Genomic DNA, 24,550 nt, shown 5'->3' with positions numbered 1-24,550 from the left:
GACAGCAGTCCTATACCCACTTATATTGCAATAAACCTCATTAAAATCAATGGGATTTACTTCTGAGTAGATCTGCATAGGAGTGCATTGTAAGTCACTTTATGCTAATGACTGCTAAGCACTGTTCCACTCCTCCCCCCCCCCCCGCTTAATTGCATACCTGAACATGGGGGATAATGTCACACTTTGACAAAGAGGGCAGATATTGAAGCCTTTTGCCGTTAGTGCTGGAAAGTCTTCAAACCTCTCTATGAAGACTAGAAATGTGCATTTGTGGGAGAGAGACTCTATTATTATAAATTACACACACAGCTTTTTTAAAAAGGAAGCAGAGATTCTCTGTATTCTAAGCAGTTGCCAAATACTATTACACGCCCCCTTGCACAGGAAGGTATCAGCCCTGGCTATAAATCATGCAACAGAAGTTTTGCTAGCAGCTTATACGGTACCTGCATTCCACAAACCCGTACGCCTAGTGTGGACGAGGTGCTCTGGGCACACTTCTTCATCTGCCGAGCAGCTTTCTCCTCAGACGCATCATCCCCGTGCTGCCTGGTCCCCATTTTCAAGTCAAGCACACAGGGAAATTTGAAATGGTGTACCACGTTCTCCAGTAAAAGGAATTCTAAGGAGCCAGTAAAGGTAAATTTGTTTCTTTAAACTCAGCATTCCTAGAACTGCTTTGATTGGTTTCTACAGAAATTCTAAGACCCCTCTCTTTCATTCCAGAAAATGCACTGGTAAAGATCTTAACTCTGACCAAAAAAAAGAACAAGACAGGAAAGAACAAAAACAAATACATGAAACCTCCACCCCCGATAATAAAAGGAAGAAACAAGCATTTCATCTTCAGGGACAGGGGACAAGCCAAGGAAGAGAAAGCCTAGTTTAATACCATAAGAAGAAAAGCTCCCATTTTTAAAGCAAGAGCAGAACTGATATTCGGGTCCTGGTGCTGGGCTACAGGAGGTGGCCAAACAAGAAAACAGTGACTGAAGTAGGGTTACCAGATGTCCCTGGATTCACCAATCTGTCTCCGGAATGACCCCGGATTCTAATTAATGTCCCCCGATTTATGCCCAGAGAGTGGCGGCTGTTACAGCGTCGGCAGCTTTGACAATGTCTGTGTGTGCAAGGCGAGCCCCAGGCAGTGAGCAGCACACACCCAAACTACGCTTGCACCCGGCCCCTTGGTCACTCACAGCCTCCCAGAGCAGCTGAAAGGCGCTTGGGCTGAACCTTGGCCCCTCCCTCCATCCATAACCAAGGAACCTGGCTCTGGTTGCCATGGAAACTACATATGTTTACAAAATGATGCTCCCTACTAATAATCCGGATGCTACGGTCTTTTAACCCCTTGGCTGCTGCAAAAAAGTGTCCTCAGATTCATTGAAAAAAATCTGGTAACCATAGACTGAAGGCCACAGAAAAACACTAGTTATTCCGACTCACAATTCAGCCTACCAGGGCAGGGTAGGTCTTTTAAAGATGAAAATGCTCCAAGCAGGGTTTACTGGCAGGGTGTCAGTCACCCCCAAAGACGCACTCTTCCACTGCCTCCCAAAACAAACAGATGACAGTGGCAGTCAGCCACCCCTCTCAGTCCCCAACAAAGACCATGTGAGCATGCAGTCAGTATACACTATGCCTTTGGGAGGATACTGTAGAGCTTACGTTCCTTGGACTCTGAGCGCATGCGGCTCAACTGTTGCTTGTGGCAACGCAGACTCCACGGGTTAAATGTGATCTTTTCAGAACTCACGCTGCTATTTCCATCTAGCATCTGAAATGGAACATCTGAATGCCAGCTCTTGAGGCTCTTCGTGTCCTGGAAGCTGTTGGCACAATATGGAATCACAAAGAAGAGCTTTGCTAGGAATTAGATTACAACAGAGATTAGCATTTGGGCTACTAAATTTAGTTGCTTTGCAAGAGTAATTCTGTAGGAGGGGGGGCATTCTGCACCTTTCTCATACTTACAGTATGAGAGCCTTCTTAATTGTTAAGGTCTCAGGAAATAGATGTCCAGCGAGCATGTACAAGATTACAGTATCTTTACTGGGGAACATTTTGCCAAAAAAGGGAGTGAAATGTTGTTTAAGGGAAGCAACTTCTGAAAAGCTATGTCTGAACTAATGAAAAACAACTGAAATACATGGTACCTTTCTGATGTGTCACTGGCCAGTCCAGCTCTCTCCTCTTTGTGCTCACTGCCACTGCCAGACCTGTTGAGGCTTCTGCGAGAGTGTTTGCGACGTGGCTGGTCCCTCTCTGGTACATCTTCCTGCTCCAAGGCTTCACTCTCCACATAGGGGTATGCTACCAGGTTAATGTAGCCATCACTGTCTCCCTCAAAACAGACAGACACCACACCTGCCAGACACAAGCCACATGTGGCATTCCTCACATGAAATTTCTTAGTAGCTAGGTAACAGCCACAAAAACTAGCACTCTAAGAGGTTGTTGCCAAGGACCATGTAAGGGAGAAAAACAAAATGAAACCATAAGATGGACTCACTCACTCTCTCTCTCTCTCTCTCTCTCTCTGTGTGTGTGTGTGTGTGTGTGTGTGTGTGTGTGTGTAAAGCAGCTATTGTCACATCAAGGGTGTATCCAGAAGATGGATCAATTATGGTGTTTGGGCAGGAGGAATTGGCCAGATGCGCTTTGGGGGGGGGGGGAGGATTATGTGCAAGAAAGAAAAATTATACACTTTATAAAGTTACAGCTCTTTTGGATTTTGTATGCAACATGTATGTAACAGAGTGGCCCTTGAGAATATATGACTGTCGCTGGTCTACTTGATGCAACAGCAATAGTTTCTATAACTAAAAGTTTACTACACAGGTAAATAAAATGAGCATGGTATAGTATCCTGAAAGCACTCAGTTTCAAATTATAGGCTTTCAAAGGTGCCCTTTTCAGACCACCTTCATTTCAAAAAGGAGAAATACAGGGTAGAAATGACATTCTGATGGTAAATAAAAATAACTGAAATGTATTTTGGAGTCAAGAGTTTGTCCCATGAAGGCACATTAAGTATTTAAGCACATCTAGTATAGGCTTAGCTCTAGCCATTATCTGCATAGTCTGTGCCCAAAGAGCGCATTCATAAGTCACTCTTGTCCATTTTCTGGCACAGCTTCTTAATATTAACTGGAATGACTCCAGGTTGATATGCAACCTATTTTCTCTTGTAAGAAAGGCTATTTCAGTATAAATTGAATTTTGTTGTACGTGAATTGAAATTAAGACTGGCTTTCCTTGTCACACTTTCCCAATAGCAGTAATAGAAAAATGTGCATGATATTCTGATTCATTCAAGAGTAACATATTATTAAAGAAGAGTCACCCTCCTTTGCTATAACATGGGGCAGATTGTTTTCTTCTGTGACAGGCTTTTTCTGTACAGCTTCATCTATAAAGAATGATGTGCCTATTCATGACAGCCCATCTGCTTTCTGTATGAATTTAATAACATCAATTCTTTCTACTTTAGTTTTATTAAACACAGAATTTATTTAGTATCAACAGCTTTATAGTCTCTGCATTAAAAATACAGCAGCAGACTACTACAATTGCCCCACCTTCCAAACACCATTTCCAAGCCCTCACAACTTTTGCAAATAACAAATGCTTGGTGTTAGTTATCAGAGCTGCAATCCTATAAAGCATTACCTGTAAATCCCACATAAATCAATGGAGTGACTTGGAGTAGATATGTACAGGATAGTACCATAAGGCTGTGCAAGGGGTTCTCAGGGCTAAGTAGCTTTAAAGAATCAGACAGCCAAAACAGAGGCGGAAACACAAGTGAAAACAGATAAGATTATAGACACATATACAAAAGAAGGGGGGGCGGGAATCAAAGAAGGTGCTCAAGAGAAATCAGCAAGGTTGGGAGCAATATCAGAAGCATGCAAGACTTTCTCAAAGGAAGGACAGAGATGCTGCAATGCACCATGGGATTTATTTGCATCTCACGGTGCTGCGTCTGCCTTGACAACTGACAGGGCCCTAAAGCCCAACCTGGCAGGTTCAGTCCTATTGTGGGAGATCTAGACTTGCTAATAGCAGGAGTAGCCAATATGGTGTCCCAGGTGAAAGAAACTCTAGAAGAGGCCTAAGCTCCAAGTGGCAGCTGCAAGGAAAACTTACTAAGATGGAACGGTTACGTTTTAAAGTTAGAAAATTAACTCTTTCAATATATGGCAAAAGAGGTGATGTGAAAAAGACATTTCTCTCTTAAGACTCATTTGACACTGCACAAGTAAGGCTCAGTTAATACACATCAGAATCCTCCATGCAAAACAGATTTGTGTCCAAAATTACAGGGAGGGGAAAATGCACACTGCCTCAAAGTCTTGTTTTTCAGTTGCCATACTTGCACAAATTGCCACCAGAAGCAGCATGGTCTTAGTGCCTCATATGTTACTTTCTCCAGGAGACGATGGTCACTGGACCACTCCACTATGAGATTCAAAGGATATAAGCCAGACTTAAGACTAGAATCCTGACCACAGTTACCGGGAAGTAAGTCCAAGTGAACTACGTAGGGCTTATATGACTTTGAAACTAAACCCAACTGGGCTTTAGAAGTACTGCCAGCCAGCAATGCCATTAATGAGATCTTATGAGTGCTTAAGCATATAAACGAATTGTTCTCATCCATGCATTGTCTGAAAATACATGGGAAAGTTTCACAGTGATCTTATGGATAGTATGTAATGAAATAGTTTCATTAGATTTCAATTTGTGCAATAGAACTTCCCTCTCTCTTCTATCCCGGCACACCCTCAGATCAGATTGGGGGAGCCTTCAAGATAGTTTTATGAGGCATGCGGGAAGAAGAGGGGACTTTTCTGTTGTGCAGCCAGAAGTACTTGCACTAACAGAACTAATTTGTAGGACATCACCCTATGTATACATTCACAGCACAGTTGAAGTTTTTAATGTTTGACGTTTTATTCTGTTTTTAAGGTTCTATTGAAAGCCGCCCAGAGTGGCTGAGGAAACCCAGCCAGATGGGCGGGGTAGAAATAATCTATTATTAATTATTATTATTATTATTATTATTGATAGAAGAGTGCCCTCCAGATACACTAAAATGCTCTGGATTTAAATGAGATTCTTCAAAGATTTTGGGAGCTTACCTTTGTACTCAGGTGTGAATTCCTTCATTTCTGGAGGCAGGGACTCATAGAAGCGCTGTTCTCTGGTGATGAGAGGCTTGCACACAGTGTGGTCATCGTAGCGCATCATGCTGCTGTGGCCGCCCACCTGATGGATGAAAGGCTCCAGAAGGACCCCTCGGCCTCCTGTGTGGGATGCGTTCTTGCCATGCTTCCCCACCTCCATGGTTTGACAAACACACATTGCGTAGGGCACCAGTCACACACTTGGAGCTGGGGGTGAGCTGCATGGGGTGGAAGGAGGAGTTTCTCAAGGAGCAAAATCTCTACCACTCCGATGTCTTAGTAAGAAAGCATGTGCCAATGGTCTGCAAAAGAGAGAAGATTGCATAAAACTTAGCCAGTGGCCACTTGCATCAGGCCCAGTACAAAGTCTACCATGTAGCTATGAGTTATACACAAACACACACATGCAGTATTCTTTTTACACACTTCTGTATTTTATCAATGATCTTGACAAGACAATAATTTTTTAAGAGGTTTGTGACCAAAACCGAGAAAGAGCAATGACCTACCAGCTATTCAGAGCAATCTAGATCTTTTAATAAGGTAAGCCCATCCTTTACTTAAAGCATTACTCCTCTGTGCCAGCAAGGAATTAGTTCAACAACATCCCATGCCTTCCGTTTGAGCCATCTCATGTACTTGTCCCCAATAAAGCATCCTTCAATTCACGTAAATGTTGAACTGACAGTTAAGTTGTAGAAAAAGGTTCATTGAATAACTGGAAGAAAATGCATTTCAAAATAAAAAGTAGGCTTTCATCACAGAAGATGCAACTGTTGCATGTTAGGTGATGTGATAAGGGAAACACTAATCAGTCATGAGGAGAAAGGGAAAGGTCAATGTTTTAGGTCTACCATTTGCTACTAACAAGCAAAGCATAAACACAGAAGAGCAAGGAGCTTGCAAACTGCCTCTCAAGCCTTGGTTTATAATATGAATTTCATGAGTAAGTTTTTGACAAGCTTCTGATATAATTTTTGAAAGTCCCCCGCTTTTTACAAAACAGATTGAGCCAACTGTGCCCCAAAGTTGCCCTGAGAGGTGCATGCTTCACCTCCCCTTTCACAGTAAGGGCATGCTTTTGATATTTCAACAGGAGGCTAAAATAGAAGATGACTGAGGTAGACAAAAATGATTTCAGCCAAGTCTAACTGCCAAACAGATTGGTGGCTTCTGCAGAGCTCTAATTTGGCCAGTGATCTTGTGTAAAGCCGATTAGTAAGGGCACTACTTTGGAAAGTCTCATGGCCTCAGGCGAGGATGCACTTGTGATAGCTGTTCTGTTTATCTATGGCTTATATTAAGCTACTGGACACAGTTTGCATTCTGCAAGCATAGATATGTCCCTCTTCCCTCGTTGCCAGGTAGGGAACTTGTTAAAGCAAATGAAGAGGGACGTATGTAAGGCCTGTCCCATTTTTCAAACTCACATGGTTGGCTAGAACCTAAATGCTCCCTTCCCCCAAAAGAGGCTCCTTTCGAGTATGTGATGAAAAAGCTCCCATCGTTTCACATTTCATCCATCTACTTAGCTCACTATGTGAATGACTACTGACCAATATTATAAGGTAGGTTAAACCTCCAAAGTTTAACAGCAGTGGTTTGTATGCTTTTTTAGGTTTCTCCAACAATCAAAATGTTTTGAGCTATATGTATACCAGTTTTTAGCTGGCTGTCAGTTGGTGAAATATATTCATATGACTGATATGGAACAGTGAATGAACGAGTCAATAAGCACATTTACAGAATAAGCGGCAATCGGGATGAGGGGGTCATTTGGAACTGGCATTTTCTACATGTCACTACATACACTAGCAACTGCTCAGTTGTTTATCAAGTATCATACACACACCTTCAAAGGAGCTTACAGAACCTGATCTACTGAGCACTCAAAACTTTGGCATTGGCGACGAATATCAGCTTGCAGTCCAGGAATGAAGATACTACTCTAATCACAACATAAAATTCAAAAGGTATTTTAATCCAATGTTCTTCAACCTCATATCCAAATGCTGAACCACTACGACCCTCATTACCCTCAGCTAACTTAGCCAACTGACAGTGATGATGGGAATTGTAGCGCAACACCATCTGGTGACCCAAGGTTGAAGAAGATTGTTGTAGTTGAATAATCTTTTTTAAAGGAAACATTAATACAAGTAATTGTAATCAGTACATGCTTATTTTGTAATCCTACACATATAGCTACTGTAACAAGCTTACAGCTAATACGTTTTGCACTTTGGAATACAGTAGCTTTTTTAAAAGGGTTACAAGACCTAAAAGTTGCCTATGTGAACCAGAGGGTTGGTTCTTACATTACAGCCACCAAATGAATACCACTAGATACATTACGGCACCAAGAGTACTACAAGAGTACTTTAACATGGTTAAAGAACAGTCACATATTATAGTTGTGAAGTGGACTATGCTTCATCATACTGAAGCATTTCCACTGACATCCATTACGTAAGAATCAGTCCAAGTGCACCAGAATTGCACATTTCTATGCACAGAAGAAATTCAAAAAGAATGGGTTGGGGGGTCAAATGGAGCTGTAGTTTTAACTGAGCTTGCCAGTGAGTTATTACTTTCAGACAAATGTTAATTGAATTTTGAGAGGGAGGTGCTTATTAAGAAACACACAAAGCAACAGTACCTGAACAATCTGAAGAGGCCACAAAAATGTATGATAAGCTTGGGGGAAGAGACTCTCATGCTGTTTATTGTGTACGAGAGAGGAAAGAGAAACATCTTAAATTATTCTGGTTTTATAAGGTATCTACAGTTGTATAGGCAGAGAAAAATTATCCCCTCTCAAAACGAACCCCTGTATTTCTATTCCATGGCCATTAAGATAACATGAAGATCAGCCAATAAATTCACATCTATGTTTACAAGTTAAGAGCCCAGGTTAATAGTTTCAGTTCTTACCATTTACAACAGCAGTCTAAAGTGTTTGTAACTCATAACAGGAAGTACAGAAATAATTTTCACTATTTGGCAATAAGACTTTGAGTGAGAGTTAATGTTTGGGAGTTGAAGTGATAAACCTAGGAACTTCCATTAGCCTGATCCAGTTGTGATGATATATATATTTACAGTTTTCTGCAGACTGCTACAAATTTTTTTCTTTTTTACAGAAAACCTACTTGCTACTGAAAACACTAGCCTGCCTAGTTAGTGCTGTCAAAACAGACCAAAAAAGCAAAAGAAATTGCAAAAGAAGCTAGCTGGCTTGGCAAATATATCAACTGAACATGCCCAAGCATCACCTGCACTTGACCTGAAGGAACTGGTAACAAACTTTGGAGAGGAAAAGGCACACAAACTTGAAACCTTTAAGAGACTTAAAATTTTAACAATAAAATTCACAAAATTATTCACAATGATTTGTGTGCTAAAACGTTTTTTGTATTTGAGAAAGATAATCAAAGATGGTTGCATTACTTATTCTTGCAATTTAAAATAAATTTAGCAGTTTCAAGTTTTGTGCTTTTCATTCCCCCCGTTTTTTGAAAACTGAAGTTAACAATTGGTGTGTGTGTGTGTGTACGTGCAAATAGTTAGCCTTGCCTAGGGCACAAAATAGCCTGGCACCAGCACTGTCTCAGCTACATCTGAAACAGTTTATGAGTATTTATGTGTCACAGGAGATCAAATTCTACTTTAGTGGATCATAAGGCTGTCAACAAATAATTGGTAACTGCTGACAGAGCCCATTCCTCCTGACATCTAAACATAACTGAAGACAGGAAGTGTTAAGTGGGTATCATCTAAAACCTGAGGTAAGGAGGTTATGGATTAGAAACTGGTGAATTTGGAGTTTTGGGGGAAGAGGGAGAACATCTGATGAGGAAAGAAAAAAGAAGAAAGCACAAGATGTTAACAAAGTGAGGCTGTCAGTCAAACACAGTTTTCAAAATTTCCTCCAAGGTCCCATTGTCTATGCCAGTCACCTCAATCTTGCACTCTCCAGATATTTTGGACTAAAATCACTATTAGCTTTTGCCAGCACTCCACAGTATGATTGTAAAAGGGACAAAATTGCAGCAGCTTACTGATGGGATGCTGGATGCTATGATCCTACACATGACTGTGGCCTGATGGGAAGTCTTGCACATGACTGTGGCCTGATGGGAAGTCTTGCTCTTAAGCTTCGCTCCTGCACATAATGCTGCATAAACCGTTCTAATACTAAGACATTCACTCACCACCTTAGAATGTTCAGTTCACATTGAGTTCAGGAAAACATTGTACTTTGACCCGTTATTAATGCATAGTTGATCACATCTACGGAACGTGATTATTATGCTCTTTTAAGTTTCCTATATCAATCATTAGTAATTGTTTTAAGTCTTATTATATTAATCATTGGTTATAATTTAATTAGGTGGTCTTCATGCCTGACTAGTTCTGTGCTCCCTTTCCCAGCCTTTAATCTATTGGTGATTAATGCCTATATGCAACCCTTTGCTTTGTATTTGTGTTAACCAATCAGCAACAAGCACATATGTGGCAATGCTGTAATATTCAATAAAAGGGGCTCCCGAGACATGCTCGGAAGGTGCCTCCCATATGACGCTCACCACTCGTCTGTCGTTATTTCAACCCAACAGCTTACCTCAAAGACTATTTAAGAAAACACAGAATTTGAAAATTTAGTGTTAGCAAATGAATTTTATGGGAAATCACTAAACACTCAGAAAGTGGATAGAAAAGTTCATATGGGGAAGTGGAATAGAAAACTACAGAGTTAAGTCCCAGAGGAGATGGGGACATGCCTTTATACAAAAGGCTCACACTTCTCAGTGACAGTCTGATTTAAATAAATCCGATTCAAAATTAATTCACAATGGTGTTTAGCAGCCTGAAAAATCTGGAAGAGCTATAACAGAGACTTCTATCATATGTGGTGAGAATATGCAAAAAAAAACCAACAACCACCAGATACTAGAAGATAGTGTTAGGAATAAATGATGAACTATTTCAGTTCAGTTCTGTTCAGTTCAGAGCAGAATTAAAGCCCATGGACTTTATATGCTAATTTTATCAAGAGCTGTGTATCAATTGAAAAAATATTTTATGGACTATATGCTAATTTTATCAAGAGCTGTGTATCAATTGAAAAAATATTTTAAAATAAATGATCACAATAGCTACATTGCTCTTTGTAAACACAGAAAAGCAATCAATGTCCTACTACAGTAGACCAATTACAATAGATATAGTATCAAACAGAAGTTATTTGAGCAGCTGGGTCCTGATAATTCAGTATCTAAGACAAAGAAATGATTTCAAGGAAACAGAGGGAGATCGTGTAATACTTTGAAACTGGATGGGGTTGGGAGTTAAATTTTAGATAAGCATAATGAAAGTAATTTGACATATAAAGGTGTGCAAATGATATTAATGTGTATTAAATGTGTACATTCTGAATAAAGCTTTAATGAAATAAAAGAGAGGTCAGATCACCCTGTATTCAGCAACAGCTGGTGTGATGCTTAGCTTACACTGAAGAGAGATTTCCCTCTGCTTGAAGACTTAGGAGAAATACCATTGTGGAGTAGAAGTATAATAGTGATCTACCAACAGCTGTACCAGCACTTCCCATCCCATATTTGAGAGAGGTTTTAAAAGTAAACAGCTTATTTAAAGAAAGCCAGTAAATAAAATTAGTATCGCAAGGACTGTGCAGACAAAAATTAATCACATCAAGGAAAATAAAATTTGCCAGAAGAAATATCAACAACCTCAGATATGCAGATGACACAACCTTGATGGCAGAAAGTGAGGAGAAATTAAAGAACATTTTAATGAGGGTGAAAGAGGAGAGCGCAAAATATGGTCTGAAGCTCAACATCAAAAAAACAAAGATCATGGCCACTGGGCCCATCACCTCCTGGCAAATAGAAGGGGAAGAAATGGAGGCAGAGAGAGATTTTATTTTCTTGGGCTCCATGATCACTGCAGATGGTGACAGCAGTCACGAAATTAAAAGACACCTGCTTCTTGGGAGAAAAGTAATGACAAACCTAGACAGCATCTTAAAAAGCAGAAACATCACCTATGGTTTTCCCAGTAGTGATATATGGAAGTGAGAGCTGGACCATAAAGAAGGCTGATAGCCGAAAAATTGATGCTTTTGAATTATGATGCTGAAGGAGACTCTTGAGAGTCCCAGGGACTGCCAGAAGATCAAACCTATCCATTCTGAAGGAAATCAGTCCTGAGTGCTCACTGGAAGGACAGTCCTGAAGCTGAGGCTCCAATATTTTGGCCACCTCATGAGAAGAGAAGACTCCCTGGAAAAGACCCTGATGTTGGGAAAGATTGAGGGCACAAGGAGAAGAGGACGACAGGACGAGATGGTTGGACAATGTTCTCGAAGCAACCAACATGAGATTGACCAAACTGCGGGAGGCAGTAGAAGACAGCAGTGCCTGGCGTGCTCTGGTCCATGGGGTCACGAAGAGTCGGACACGACTAAACAACAACAACAACAAAGAGTGAAAATAATTTTAGAGCTTTGTAACAGAGCACTGAGACACATAGTAATAGGAAGTAAGACTTAAGGGGTATTTTGTTTCAATTCATACACCAGTCAATGTTTGTTGTTTAATATCGAAGTAAAGTGGAAATCTGCTATAGGAGGCAGTCTCAGAAAATAATTTCAGGAGCTAAGTGCAAAGCAGCAGCATACATCTTCCTCCTGTCTTTACTAATTTTTAGAAACCCAGAAAAGATGTAAGATTATGTTTCTTATTTCCTGCAGAAGAAAGTTATGAAGTCTAGAAGTCAGTATTTCCTGCAAATATTAAAACTGACAGAACATGCTGGACACTGAAGAATAGACTAGATAAAATTGTCAACCATTCATAAAACATGGCAAAAATAATGTTCAAAGCAGTCACTTATAGTACCATTCAATCTGTCAATCCTATGGTTCCTAAAGGTCTACTTCAATGCAATCTGAAACACTGAACACACAGTTCTGCATAATAAAATGAGGAGCTTGGAGACTCTGGATCAAGAGAGGTAATGGAACAGATAAGTGTCTCGTATTTCAGTTAGTTAAACGCAGTAGAGCAGTCCAAATCCCAATATTCAAACATCATCTTACTGGTGGAAGAACCCTACAGTTTATAATCCTTAAGCTGCATTTTTTCCAAGCACCCCTTTTGCTATAGACACACCACATGTCAATTGACAATGTATGGATCTCTACAGCAATCTTTGTAATTTACAAAGTATTTACAAATATGATTTTAAAAAAGAAAGAATTTTCACCACAGCTGCAGAAACTACTACAAAGAATTTCAGAAGACCGCCAGTACTCTCTCTTTTTACTTCAAGGCCAAACATGAAGAAAACCCAATAGCAGAAATGACAGTGCAATTCATTGTTGCTCTTCTTCTAGTGCTTATTTCTTTAATCCATTTCTCTTGCATTTCAAGTTAAAAACAGCTATATAGACTTTGTAAAGCATTTAATATTTAATTTCTGGTCTACTACCAGACCAAATGGGCAGGGTATAAATAATAATAATAATAATAATAATAATAATAATAATAATAATAATAATAATTCTCTCGAAAGTGTGGATATATTTTGTGGTAATAAACTTGATTACAGGAGCAAGTCAGTTTACTGCAGGTTGCTCAGAGTACAAAAGCCTTCAAGTATATATGGGTTGCAGGAAGTCTGCTAACAAGTAGATTCTTTGCAGCCATAGTTTTGCTCTTCTTCTAAAATAACAGGCACCCCCAAACTCAGCCCTCCATCTGTTTTGGGACTACAACTCCCACCATCCCTAGCTAACAGGATCAGTGGTCAGGGATGATGGGAGCTGTAGTCCCAAAACAGATGAAGGGCTGAGTTTGGTGGTGCCTGTAAAAGAAAGTATAATACAAAGCACACTTCAAGCGACTCATCCCACCTGCCCTGCAGTGTAGCACAGCCCTGTTCTCTGTGGTGCAGGCACTGTTTGTGCCAAGGTTTTGCTGCCACAAATAAAGTGCAAAAGCAGAAAGAAGACTGCAACTAAAGAACTGGCTGGTTAGTCCAAATCAATATGAAATTCGCTCAATATGGAGGCCAAATGGCCGAAATACTGGGAAATTTTGGAACAAGAAGGAGACAAATTGAAACTGCAGAGTTTTGAGAAATTAAAGACAAAGTGCGAGACTGGCTTCACTATTATCAAATAAGGGAGGCTTATAATTTGGACAAAAAAATTGGCTTCCAGGTGGAAAAATCAAAATTGGAAACAGAACTGTTAGACCCCAAAACTAAGATACTTTCAAGAATGTATAACTTGCTGCTGAAATGGAATACGCAGGATGAAACGGTTAAATCTGCTATGATTAAATGGGCACAAGATGTTGGGCATAACATTATGTTTGCATAACATTATGTTTGTGGACCACAGGTATGAAATTTATGGCATGTAATGCCCTAAGAGAGAATATTATGAAAATGATATACAGGTGGTACATGACACCAGTCAAGCTTGCGAAAATTTATCATTTGCCCGATAATAAATGTTGGAAATGTAAAGAAAATGAAGGTACATTCTTTCACCTTTGGTGGACGTGCCCAAAGATTAAGGCTTTCTGGGAGATGATCTATAATGAAATGAAAAAGGTATTTAAATATACCTTCCTGAAGAAACCAGAGGCCTTTCTCCTGGGCATAGTCGGCCAATTGGTGCCAAAGAAAGATAGAACTTTCTTTATGTATGCTACAACAGCAGCAAGAATACTCACTGCAAAGTACTGGAAGACACAAGATCTACCCACCCTGGAAGAGTGGCAGATGAAGGCGATGGACTATATGGAACTGGTGGAAATGACTGGCAGAATCCGAGACCAGGGAGAAGAGTTGGTGGAAGAAGATTGGAAGAAATTTAAAGACTATTTGCAGAAATATTGTAAAATTAATGAATGTTAAAATGATGTTGGATTGAAATTAAGTGGCATTAGCAAAAAGGCTAATAAGAAAATGTAAAAATGGATTGATAATGGATGAAAATATATAGTTATAATATGTTAAGATATAGAGTTAAGATAAATGAAAGAGGGTAAGGATTTGCTGAACTGACTACGTGAACGGGAATACAAAAAAGGGAGGTGTGAGGTGGTCAAGGAAACAAGCAAACGAGCTTAAAGATATCAGAGAAATGGAGTTGTTTTTAACTTTTTCCACTTATTTGTTTTTTGTATTTTGTATTTTTTTTCTTTCTATGTATTTTTGTACTTCTTGTATTTCTCCTTTTTTTTTCTTGTTCTCTTTTCTATTCTGTAAATTTCTGTTTCTTGTAAAACCCTAATAAATATTTTACAAAAAAAATCAATATGAAATTCATTCATTCATGACTTTCAGGTGCATGCTGCCCACTTAGGGTTGCCATGTTACAATGCTACAGTGACAACTGAAGTCATAATTTGTAGAATTCCCTTACAGTGGTACCTCGGGTTAAGCACTTAATTTGTTCCGGAGGTCCGTTCTGAACCTGAAACTGTTCTTAACCTGAAGCACCACTTCAACGGGGCCTCCTGCTGCCACCGCGCCGCCAGAGCACGATTTCTGTTCTCATCCTGAAGCAAAGTTCTTAACCCGAGGTACTATTTCTGGCTTAGCGGAGTCTGTAACCTGAAGCATATGTAACCTGAAGTGTATGTAACCCGAGGTACCACTGTATTCACATTTAGGCTGTAGAGCCAGCAACCACGTTTTTTAACCACCGTGTCTTGACCTAATGCTCCTCTCTCCCTCAACAGCACCGAGTGTCTCCTGGTCTTAAATGCTGAGTAGTTTCTTTGGAGCGGTCTCTCTGATTAGTCCCTTTTTGTCTCAGGTCCCAATCTCATCTAACATAGCAACCTGGCTCTTCCTGAAGGTTCCTTTTTCTCAATCCATTCCCTGATCACCATCATTCTTAAACCTAGCCTCTACACCCCAAGAACTCAGTCTCTCCCTTGTAAAGTTTGTAACTACAGCCATATTGACAATTCCCTCAAAGGAACTGAACTGCAAGCCGTTAAGTTCCCTGAACAACTAACATTCTGTGCTTTTGTATAAGCTCAGAAGCTTCACTGGGCACAATGCAATAGATGTACACATTTACTAGAGTAAAGCAAAACACAAAACAAAGAGGAACTACCTCTGGCACATACTTAAGATACATTAGCATAAAACTGGTGCCAATCAATAAGAAACCAGTAGTAAAATGCATTATCTGCACAGTTAGTGACTTAGCAGGGGCAAATAACTATTCTTTCCAAGTGAATCACTTCTTAGAATTTTGACTCAAGCTATACTGAAGGAACAGGCAGATGAGCACAGATAATACAGTCTTCTTACCACTCTCCTGCTTGCCTGAGACAATATCTGCTTTCTCCCTCCCACAGCACACAGATAAACAAAAAAATTATCCAGTCTCTCTTCACTACCCATTTGCCCTCGCTTATTTACTGTGCTATCCCTGTTGCCTGTCCCAGCCTAGCTGCTTTCTTCAACATGGAATCTAGCAGTACAGCACTATGTCCCCTAGTTTGAAGGTACTGTACCAGAGAGCATGAACGCCACAGTGAGTTACTGCCTTTCAGATATGCATGTTACATGCACAGATGCTACAGTGCTGCCCTTTTCCTACTGGAGAAAGTGTCAGCTCTGGCCTATCATGGCTAGAGCAGCTTAACATCACTACAGTAAGATGAGTGTGTGGACTGATGGCAGTGGCACCTGATGCACTACTTCAATGGCTAATTAAAGCTTTATCAAAATTACTAATGTTAATATGTCAATACAATTATAATTCGAGGCAGTGCTTGGAAGTATTCTCTTTTCAGAGATAACTATACAACATACAGAGTGGCTGGGGAAACCCAGCCAGATGGGTGGGGTATAAATAAATAATAATAGTAATTATTATTATTATTATTCCTGTGGAATTTGGCATACTTATGCTTGCTAAAAGCAAAGAGGCAAGGGGCAAATTGCAACTGCCGTCTGACTGCTCCAGGACTTGGTCACCAAGATGCTGTTGCCCTTTTACGCTGGAGAAACAAAAGCTATGTTTGCTGTGTGTATGGTTTCAATTTCTCTTTGCCTTAAGAAACCCAACTGCCACATGTGATACCCCACTTTTTGTATCTCTTGTCTCTTTCCTACTGGAAAAGTTTCTGAAAGCCGTCCTTACCATGCACTTCCGCAATATGTGGCAGCAATTTTTTTTAAAAAAAGAAGAAGCATGGATCACCTCTCAAACCACACCGCAACCACAGACAGAAAACTGACACCAGCCAAATACCTGTTCAAACTGTAACCTATTTTTCTCTTTTAGGAGATTCCATTTCTGGGGATCTATAAAACTTACGCTTCCACTTACAGTTATGGAAACTCCTGTGCTCTTATTCTCCCCTCTGCCCTGCTCCCACCCCTCACATACAAGATTTGTATTTTCTTATTCCTAAACTGGTCAAGAACCAATGATATTTCAGAGGTCTAGTCTCTTTGCAAGCATGAGCAGAAGTTGTCCTTATGGTAGTCACAATGCATCATATTTATACAACAGCCTTTAAGCCATGACATAGCAAAGCCATTGTGTGGGAAGACCCAAATTTTGCCAAAGGGCCATGCTAGTGACCTGGCATAACTCCTAACAGGAAATGAAACGATTTTCTACTGCTCTTTGCTTTCCACAGAAATGTGTCTCAAAACTCTGTGCATAATATTCACTTTTTATAAGATTCCTAAGTTACATATATTGTGCCAGATTAATGGCAGGGAAGCAGTGGAAGGAAGAAGAGGCAAAGAGTCTGCAAGTTTCACAATCTTCAGTGAGTACAGGCTTATTCAGAACACTAATTTGCAATAATTTTCAGTAAATTTCCATCCTGCAGTCCAAACAATACTCTAAGTATAGATTCTGCTCCTACTCTTCTGGGGTGATGATGGATTAAAAGCTTAGATCCTTCCACAAAGAAGCTCAGTAACAATATTTTGAGAAAGCTTTCCAATAGAACTTTTGTTTTTCAGAAATGGCGCCATGTTACAAATGTTCAAATGGAGAGAGGCTTGCTGTCAGATAACATTCAGCCCAATTCTAGACAAAGTTACCCAGAGATGGGTCCTCACTGTATTCAGTGAGTGGGATTCAACTAAGTTGTTGCATGCACAGAATGGGAGCTGCTTGTGCTATGCGTCTTCGGAAGGTTGGAAAAAACCCCGGAACAGATTTAAGAGGTACATGGGGGCAGTGTAAAAACTGAGATATGAAAGCTAGGAGCTAAATGGCACCTTAAACCTAGGTTATGGGCACAACAATGGAATGTCTAGGTGCACTTTTTATAACAAGAATACAAAGCTTAAAATGAATGAACTGCAGCTAAAATCTTATGTTCATTTTTCATATGGTCTAGTCCTCATCTGAAGACTGCAAAAAACAAAGCCATGCTTCCCCTGCCCGCCCCGCCCCCCTAATATTCTTAAGAGGGTCTCTTCTCCAGACTTCAGGAAGTGGCTGGAAGTGGGGAGGCAGAAAAGGGTCCTCCTTTCCTTCAGCACTGTGCAGTTTTAATCTGAAATCTTACGCACAGTACTGTGCCCAGAGCTCAGAAACTGCTTGCGCTAATGAAATTCCGTTACAAAACACACTAGAACAATGGGAGTTTCAAACGCTGATGGGGGGGGGGCACACAAGGGGAGGAGTGGGGAGTCTCACTGCTCATGTGGAACTCATTATATGCCCCCATACCTCACTTAGCACATCACTGAATTCTACCTAATAGGCTTTACCCAAAGACAGGTGTGCACAGTATTGTAGCTTCATGTACACCAACAAGAGATATAGGCACTTCAAGAGCATTGCACTAAGAGCAAATTTTATACATTTTACTCAAATATTATCAACAAAAGCATGCTGTGGCCAACAGCCGGTAAATTCTATTTTGATATTTGTCACACTGTTAGGAAACAGAGGGAGCAGCCTAAGAATTCATGTTAATTTTAATTAAGATTTATCCTATCTTACAAGTCAGTCCAAGGGCAGTTTACAATTTTTAAAAAGAAAACTGCAAAAAGAAAAAGCCCCACCTAAACATGATGGGCTATCCACATTTGTCTGGCACCAATTATCTTCCCAATAACAATGTCTTGTCTGCACTGTCTCCAGAAAACAGCCTCCAATGGATCTTCATTAAGGAGTTCAAACACTAAAAAGTTACTGCAAACTTCTATACACCCTTATAATTTACGGTTATTTTTTAAAATATTATGGTATTCAAACAACAAAAACAAAATTCAATTAAAAACAGATAAAAAATAAAAGCAATAGATAAATCTCAAAACAGACTAAAATTAGCAATTATGGGTTCTATACATAAGTACAGTGGTACCTCTGGTTACGAACTTAATTCGTTCTGGAGGTCCGTTCTTAACCTGAGGCACCACTTTAGCTAATGGGGCCTCCCGTTGCCGTCACGCCACTGGCAAGCAATTTCTGTTCTCATCCTGAGGTAGAGTTCTTAACCCGAGGTACCACTTCCGGGTTAGCAGAGTCTGTAACCCGAAGTGTTTGTAACCTGAAGTGTTTGTAACCCAAGGTACCACTGTACTCACGCCTTGAATTCAGCTAAGAAGCAAACAGGTAGCCAGTGGAACTCTTTTATAAATGGTGAAATATCAGCAAGATGAGACATGCCAGTCAGAATACTGGCTCCCATATTCTGTACCAATTACAGAGTTCAAACACTTGATACAGGGAAGATAGATAGAAGTGGCATCACCTAAGCAGAGACTATGATTGAATTACTGTTGTGGCCAATTATGTAAGCAATGTCATTTCTGCACTACTTCAGACCCTTTCAGATATATATATATATATATATATATATATATATATATATAGAAAGCAAAAACACACAACAGTGGAAATTTACAGTAAGAAAGATAAAGCTTAAGTTTAGGCTAGGGTTGCAGCTTTTATCAAAAATTTAGGGATGCTGTACAGGTAGGAACCAATGCTTAAAGCCAAGCAGAGACAATTTAATGTCAACAAGAACTCAATTATGCTCAAATTTCTGCCTCACATTTCACTCATAGGGTACCTAACTACAAAAAGATTCACCTTTCATCTGACCCACTAAAACACCAATGATTAATTTATAGCTCATTCTATCACAGAGGCTTGGGAAGTTTATCAATATATTAAGAAGCATGGATGTCTGCTATAGTATCTCAGGCAAATGCAATTACAGTAGAACCTCAGGTTACGAATGTGATCCGTGCGGGAAGCACGTTCACGACCCACGTCTGCGCACATGTGGGTCACAATTCGGCGCTTCTGCGCAAATTAACCCATTCCGGTACTTCCAGGTTTGGCGCAGTGCACAACCCGAAAACACGTAGCCTGAAGCGTCTGTAACCCAAGGTAACACTGTAAAATACAACTTGGTTAAAAACAGAAAATGATAATCCTACCTTCCCACCACTTTCCATAGCCAGCCAAAAGTGTACACTCCTGAAATACGTTCTCTGGCTCTGATAAATTTTCAGGAATTCAAATTTGTGAAGAAGCAACACCACCAGCCTTTAATGCTCATTTTTTGTTTCAATATGACACATGGATAGTAACAAAGAGAAGTGTTTTTAAATGATACCGGAAATAAACAAAATATGATGGTTAGCATGCGTGGGTGAGTTTGGGGGGGGGGGGGCGTTTACATAAAGGGCAGCCACAGAGGAACCTAAACTATCTTAGGACCACGGAGAGGAGTTTAACACTTCCTTTGCCCACCACAATTCTGACAAGTTGCTATTTGAATGTCAAAGGAAGTTCCCATTGGCTAACCCATTGTGATAGAACACATGGGTTCTGGCAGCCTGTTTAGCATGTGCCCTTCCCATTTAGTATGTAGATTTGAACCAGGACCTTGAAATCTGCTTGGAAAATGATGCTGTGGCTGCAGAAGCACTAACATATAATGCTACCAGTCTTCCATCCCATCAAAAAGAGGGATATACTAGTTCAGAGGTTTTCAGCCTTTTTCAGTCCATGGCTCCCTTGACCAGTTATATTCTTCCTGCCCTGTGGGGCTCAGGAGCCCAGTTATGTCACCCCTTGCCTGCAGAGCTGGCAGCCTCTCACCCTTTTTCAAACACGTCCCTTGTGGAGTGTTCCCTGAGCCTCCCCTCCCCTCTCCAGGGTTAGCTGCTGCTAACCCTGGTCTCTGAGCTGCCCTGAACTGCCCCACAGGGGCCTGGGAAGCACCCCCTGGTCAGCCTGAGGCAGCATTCACCTGGGGAGCTTGTAGCCAGGGCTGCTGCAATGAACAGCTGTGCAAGCCTTTGGGAGGCAGATGTGAGAGGGCATCAGAGGAGGGAGGGAAGGAAAGAAGGACAGAGGCCAGTGTTGCCCGCGGCACCCCTGACCATCATTCAAGACACCCCAGCGTACCACAGCACACTGGTTGAAAACCAATGTACTCGTTAGTCACTAAAGGCAACTACATGCAGAGCATATTGCAGCCATTCCTCTTACATTACAATGGCTGGTTTGTATCCAAAAAGTCTGAGTGTAACCTTCATACCAAATCCAAGTTGATGAAAAGCACTCATATTTCTGAAAGCTAAATTCTTTGCCAAGTTATCAACCTAACCTAATTAAAATGAGTTTTCAGGATAAATAAAATATAAGTTGCAAGGTACCCACTGCACTAAAAACTGCAGATCGTAGTTAATAACTATGGTCCTTGGGCTGCAAAGGTTACCTTAAAAGAAATAATAGAATCATGGAATTGTAGAGTTGAAAGGAACCATAAGGGTAATCTAGTCCAACCCCTGTAATGCAGAAATATTTTGCCAACATGGGGCTTAAACCCACAACTCTGAGATTAAGAATCTCATGCTCTACTGACTGAGCTGCAGTGATCTTTCAAGCAGCATTAAATATTTCCTTGTTGGTGTATTTTTTAGTGAAATATACTTTCAATCATCTTAACTTTGATTCCTGACATAATCATTTCCTGAATGCATGTATCTCTGCAAATTTAACACACACAGCTAGTTATAAATAGGTTCCGCTGTAGGCATTTTCTTGCTTGTATAACAAAATTCATCAGCTGATTTTAGGCGAACTGACTTCCTCCTGTAAGAAAACTAGGCATTAACTTAAAGGCTATACAAGAGGGTTGGAGTATCCATGCAAAACTGCTTAACTTAAGTGTCACCTATACTGTGCAAGCTCCCCTGCACCAACATTTTGAATTATGGCTCAAGCTACTATGTTAAGTACAAACAAATGTTATAGCAAGTGAGAAAACACTAATATACTAGAATGGAGATTGGGAATCTTTTTCAGACCAAAGCCTGCATTCCTTCATAGACAACCTTCCAGGACCCATATGCCAGGAGTGAGAGGGGCCAGAGACAAAAGTTGGTGGGGCAATTTATTTATCATAGTTGTTAGTTACTCTTTTCATGGAAGGATCCAAATAAACTTACATTGAAACCAATTAATAACATCCAATAACAATCTAACAACACAGCTACACAGATAAAGCAGATAGGGACTAACAGATCCCACCACAATGCCATCCTTCAAACAATGTTATAAACTCAGATATATAAGCTAATCGCCAAACGGCACCTTAAACCTAGGCTACAGTCGCCATAACAGAATGTCTAGGCACCATTTCTCCCCCAGCGAAATTTAGTATTAATACTATTCATTTCATTTCTATAACACTTTCTACCTTAATGAAAAAAAATCCTCAAAGCAGTTTACAACACATGGAAACAACAAATAAAACAATTCAGAATAAAACAAATTTAATCTTCAAGGAAAATATTTCAGATCCTTCTCTAAGTAACATTTTGCTTTCCCCATATTTATGTACCTACTTAATTTATATAGCTGCCCCATAGCAGAAGTACTCTAGGAAGTCAGGGTGGTGTAGTAGTCAGGGTGTCGGACTAGGTCCTGGAAAATCAGGGTTTAAATCCCCACTCAGTCATGTAGCTCACTGGGTGACCTTGAAGTCTGTCACAGTCCCTTAACCTACCTTACACGGTCGTTGTAGGGATTAACTGAGGAGCAAGTGAACCATGTAGTCCTTGGAGAAAAAGGTGGGATATGAATGCAGTAAATAAGCTCTTCTGCTTACCTGCCTAAGAAGGCTGGAGGGGCCAGACAGATGGAGATGTCAGTCGCCAACCTGGCATCCAGAGATCTCCACATGGTCACAACTGGATCAATGCCAGTCACAAAACACACCTGGTGCCAGGGGTATTTCGAACACTGCCTTCATATTAAGGGCCAAACGCCAGGTAAAGAGAAAACGTCTTTGCCTTGTGCCCCAAAATAAAGACGATACCAGTTGTGTCTCCCTAGCGAGAACATTCCACAAGTGTGAAGGGCCACTACTGAAAAGACCCCAAGTAGTTTTTACTTTTATATAGTAGGCTACATGTGAGCCACACAAAAGTCAAAGGTTTCTACACACCACCCCCATCTCTACATCCAGGCAAGCAAAAGGCAGAGTCACAGCTCAAAGACACATTCTTGTCAGGCAAAAGCCCTTGAGGAGTGTGCAGAGCAGTCAATGTGTGCTGCAGCTTTGAGAGAGGGCCTGTTTATGGGTCTAGCCTGGGGAGAGTCCCAAGGGCCAGTCACAGAGGTCTGAAGGGCCACATTCAGTCTCTGGGATTGAGATTACCCAACCCTATACTAGAACAAGATTTAAGTGGTGGGAAGAGAGAAAATATTAAAATGCAAAGTTATTACTTGTCCAGTTCCAGCACAATTCCCTACATGTGGTTCTATGTTAAGGATGATCCATCAAAGTCAGTTGTCGGATACTTACTGCCTACAGAGCCTTCTGCTACTCCCAGAGTTCCCTGGATTGGGGCCAACATACTTACTTAGGTCCAGTGTGCCAAGCAGTCGCCTTCTGTTGAAAACCAACACCATTTCCCAACGGACATGGTGACCTCTGGGATTCAACCTGTCACCTCGTTAAAGGCTTTTCCCAGGCAGCGGAGGGGGAGGGAGAGAAAAACGGATTGAACGAAGGCCCCCCCTCCCAATTTCTCGTGCAGCAGCTACTGACTCCAAGCTACACACACATTCCAAATTGGCTTTGTCTAATGATGTCAACCACTAAGAGGAGTAACGCGCCGTGTATTCACCAGAAAGCCCGCTTCCAAAACAGACGGTTGAACGAAGCCAACCTGGCGCCGCGTCTCCATCGGGGAGGAAAGGAACCAGCAGAACATGCAAAAGCGGCAGCCCAGAAGCCCGTCGAGAACGAAGACGACTGGCAGACCGGGCTGCCTGGCAGGAGAGCCGCTTCCACTTCCCATTTTGTAACACCCTCCGCCTCCCCCCCCCCCAATGGAAAGACACCTGCGCAGGATCCTTCCCTCGGGGGGCAGCCCCAGAAGCCCTCACGGACCCACCACACCCACTAGGGAGCCTGGTCTCTCTTCTCAGGCGCCACTGCCTCACCTCAGCCCCCACCGAGGTCCTTCCTTCTCCCCCCCCCCCGACCGGCCTCCTCTTCCCCCTCCCGACACTCATTCAGATCCCAGCCGAGAGAGGAAGAGAGGCGCCCTCCCCTTCGCCTCCCGCGCACAAACCCCGCTTCCGAGACCGACACTTACCAAGGGAAACTTCTCCCTGCCCGGCCGGGGGGCGCTGCTACTCGGTCCCCCCAGGCCGGCTTCAAACACTGCCCTCACCCGCTCCCTACGGTTCGAATCAACAACAAGATGGCGGCGCCGGGAAGGTGGGCATTCTGCCGTCATAGCAACCGTGTTGTCCAAGGTCCGCCTTCCTAGGAGGGTAATCCAATCATGTACCGATGTGCTCCTGGCGTTGTACTGCTCCTCATTCTGATTGGATGGTGTAATCGTCACTCTTTTTAATTCTCCACGCCTCCTTCGGCAGGAACCCCCGTCTTCAGTTTTCCGACGCACGCTGCGCAAACGTGACGCAACCATCCTCTTGTGGAGGGGCGATTTTCTATTGGCTAACAAGTCATTGCCTATCAACCAATTGAAGAAGCCTTTTACTGCTAATCTCTACCTCCACCTTGAGGCAGCTCTTTCAGGACCTGACCTCTGCTCTTTCCATGGAAAGTGGTTCCTAGATTACCTTTCTATAACTTAGTTTCTGACCCCTGCCGCCACCTTTATCAGTTAACACACGCTTTTGGTATTCTGCTAAGTCTGCTCTTATCCGGAATGTGATTGAAGGCCTGCCCTCTGACCTTACCTTACCAGGAAGCTTGCAGCAAGTGTGTTAACACCCTATATTTTTCACACACCCCATCCTTCCACACTTAATC

The 24,550-nt window shown here is 41.4% G+C and overlaps 1 protein-coding gene across 3 annotated transcripts in view; it reads right to left on the bottom strand.

The window, feature by feature from the left end:
- IP6K1 (inositol hexakisphosphate kinase 1) overlaps positions 1–24,174 on the bottom strand; it is a 31,488-nt gene extending 7,314 nt beyond the window's left edge. Inside the window, exons 1-5 of one of the 3 annotated variants that reach the window (XM_083603632.1) lie at positions 24,063–24,174; positions 5,154–5,500; positions 2,163–2,373; positions 1,663–1,835; positions 450–625 (exon numbers count right to left, since the gene is read on the bottom strand). In XM_083603632.1, the coding sequence (XP_083459758.1) occupies positions 450–625; positions 1,663–1,835; positions 2,163–2,373; positions 5,154–5,376 (783 nt within the window). In that variant the 5' untranslated portion in view covers positions 5,377–5,500; positions 24,063–24,174. Of the gene's footprint in view, positions 1–449; positions 626–1,662; positions 1,836–2,162; positions 2,374–5,153; positions 5,501–19,682; positions 20,003–23,864; positions 24,024–24,062 lie in introns of those variants that run through there. The other 2 variants (XM_083603631.1, XM_083603633.1) reach the window with 2 other exon arrangements.
- Positions 24,175–24,550: the final 376 nt, after the last annotated feature.

Source organism: Podarcis filfolensis, assembly GCF_964270895.1.
Source record: "Podarcis filfolensis genome assembly, chromosome: 2".
Taxonomy (NCBI): domain Eukaryota; kingdom Metazoa; phylum Chordata; class Lepidosauria; order Squamata; family Lacertidae; genus Podarcis; species Podarcis filfolensis.
This window is presented reverse-complemented; position numbering and strand designations above follow the sequence as displayed.